Here is a 2567-nt window from a genome sequence, read left to right on the forward strand (position 1 = left end):
TGTTGCAATATTATTGAAAACTGATAAAACTTATTAATTTAAACTGTTTTTGGGAACGTTTTCCACGCAATTGGACTATTGCAAATATTCTATGAAAATTGTATTGAGCATTGGAAGGTGAAAATTGAGCAGCTTCCAGCACTGCGCAGGAAGCACGCATCTTTATGAAAACAGGTTTTTCGTATTTCTTGACCCCACCGTTTTCAAGGAAAAATAGTTTTGAAACCCTATATGCACTAGAAAAAAGTTGGGCATGAAAGGGTTAATATTGCAATTGCGTCCCTATACACAAATTTATGTTGGTTGGCTGTGCATTTTTGATCGCATCGTAAAGTTCAACGACAATGAGTGAAGATTGTACCGAGGTTAATTCAAATGGTACGGCAACTTTTAACAAAAAGCTTAACAGCAAGCATTCTCACGACATTCAACACAGACGCAAACCAAAACAAAAGCTTTCTCATTTTCATTTCATACCAGTGGATATTTTTACTACTCGTAACATGCTCAGTAGCTCAATTACCCAAGCAGATGTCGTGAACGTACCCCTCTACTGCCTCGTTCTGAAGGTAAACATTAACAAAACTGGCACAAATACACCCGTCATTGTGTGACGGATAGGATGGAGCAGTAAAAACAAAATTGATACCGTTTGTACAATAATTGGTTGGCTTGATTTAGGTAATATTAATTTTAACATACAAGATAACATCTTTCGACGTGAATGTAAATGCAAACTGGTTCTCTACGGCAACAAGTGCATTTGGTCGTATCGATTGTCGATTGTTTTACATCTAGCTGCAATTACCACAGTATTGAAAGTGAGGTGGAAAAATATTCGTCATAACCAGATAGATATACCATCAACAACAAGAGAATCCAAATAGAGTAAGAAGGTTAATCTAGTGCAATATAAGTGCGACATTGAGTTTTTATTGATTGATACCTTGTGAAGTGATTCGTGAATTGACTAGTCGATCAAACATTATATCGGTAAAACGTCACTCCGCTTATCAGCGTCTACGTCGAATAATTCTTTTTTTGTTTCGGTAGGTACAAGTTTCTACTAATTGAAATACGAAATGCTCGGTGAAACCGACATAAAAGATAGCGGACAAACCCAAACGAAAAATGAAACAGAAAATAATATCTTCAGTGACCCGATGCAATACCCTGAAAGTGTCTTAGCGAACAACTTTAACAAATATCAACTGGACACCCGCTACATTTCCCAGGTACGGCGTTCGCATCCAAGAACAAGAAGGATAAAAAATTGCCTCATTTTCAGATATGCTGTCCCAGGCGGGTTCGTAGCTCGCTGCCACATGTTCGAATGCGACCCTACTTCATTCCAAAGCGGTCACGAACAAAAAGTGAAAACTCAGATCCTACGAACCTGCTGTATCTGGAAACGCTACGAACTATTGATGCTATCCAAGGAAGTAATAACACCACCCTTATGATGGAAACTAGCGATCCAGCTACATCTCAGATGGATACCTCTAGCCAGCAGCTGGTGTCCCATAAGTCCGATAAGTGCAATTCGCTGGTAAAGTCCAAGTCACTGGAAAGTCTGGTGCGGGTTATCAAGTCCATAGAAGGATCGCAGCCTTCGCACGAGATGGAATTTGTCTCTAGTCGCATTCAAAAGTTGAAAGTTCAGGAATAGACGTTCCTAGATCGATGACATCGAACATAAATGTTTTACATGCAGTAATGTATAATTTAAGCACAGACAAAACAGATGTGGTATGACTGCAATTTTTTTTTATTTTCTACGATCAAGTATGCCGGAAACAATAATTCCGGTATTCTGTCGGAACTTTTTATTTGATAGGAAGAGATCTGAAGCTGTTGTTTTTCAACAGGATCTAATTTGTTTAGTCTGTGCATACTGAAATTTTTACAATTGTGTAGTACTGTGTCCATAATTTGGTAAGCGCTATGCATTCTTAAAAGCATACATTTTAGCAGCAATTTTACACCAGAAGAACAGAGAAAATCTATGTAAACGATAGTTTAGTGATACATAGTACCACTAGTTACCGTGTTTGGTAGGTAAAGTTTAAAGAGAGGGTTTTGTGAAGATTTTAGAATCCGAGCCAGATTGCGACGGAATGATACAAGTATGCTTATTTATTGGAAATAAAGTTGTAGCAAAAATATTGAAAAGCCTCGTTTCTGAACCACCTTACAAATGTGTAAATCGCTGCCCAAAGATTAACATAGACTCAGCTTCGGTTCAAGTGTTGTACTACCCTCCCAAAGAACTTCACCGGATTCTGTTCGCGTTGGCTGTTGTCTTCAAGGAAAATACGCGTAAGATGATTATGATGAGTTCATTCGTCAAATTTCAACGATTAATATCACATTTCTAGTGACAGATTCCAAGAAATATAAACAAAGGCCCTTGGAATACTGACAAACCGACCCCTTTTCTTTGTGGTTACCTGACGTTTGCTTAAGATAGTCAAAAATGCATTCTGGTTTTCGATCACATTTTCATGATTTGGTGCATTCAGCAATGTTTCATGAAACTTGAGAATATGTTTAAATCAGTTAACACC

At 37.9% G+C, this 2567-nt stretch overlaps 1 protein-coding gene across 1 annotated transcript; it reads left to right on the forward strand.

Moving 5' to 3' along the window:
• The first annotated feature begins 577 nt into the window (after positions 1 to 577).
• LOC131692137 (uncharacterized) lies at positions 578 to 2151 on the forward strand. The gene is made up of 3 exons (XM_058979009.1): positions 578 to 993; positions 1054 to 1235; positions 1289 to 2151. The coding sequence occupies exons 2-3, from the start codon at positions 1083 to 1085 to the stop codon at positions 1667 to 1669; spliced, it is 534 nt and encodes a 177-aa protein (XP_058834992.1). The 5' UTR covers positions 578 to 993; positions 1054 to 1082; the 3' UTR covers positions 1670 to 2151.
• Positions 2152 to 2567: the final 416 nt, after the last annotated feature.

Source organism: Topomyia yanbarensis, chromosome 3 (genome assembly GCF_030247195.1).
Source record: "Topomyia yanbarensis strain Yona2022 chromosome 3, ASM3024719v1, whole genome shotgun sequence".
NCBI lineage: Eukaryota > Metazoa > Arthropoda > Insecta > Diptera > Culicidae > Topomyia > Topomyia yanbarensis.

Excerpts from the sequence above, each read along its gene's own strand:
- LOC131692137 (XM_058979009.1), top strand. The coding sequence starts at position 1,083 with ATGCTCGGTGAAACCGACATAAAAGATAGCGGACAAACCCAAACGAAA. Across the intron at positions 1,236-1,288 it reads ACACCCGCTACATTTCCCAG|ATATGCTGTCCCAGGCGGGT; the intron begins GTACGGCGTTCG and ends CCTCATTTTCAG.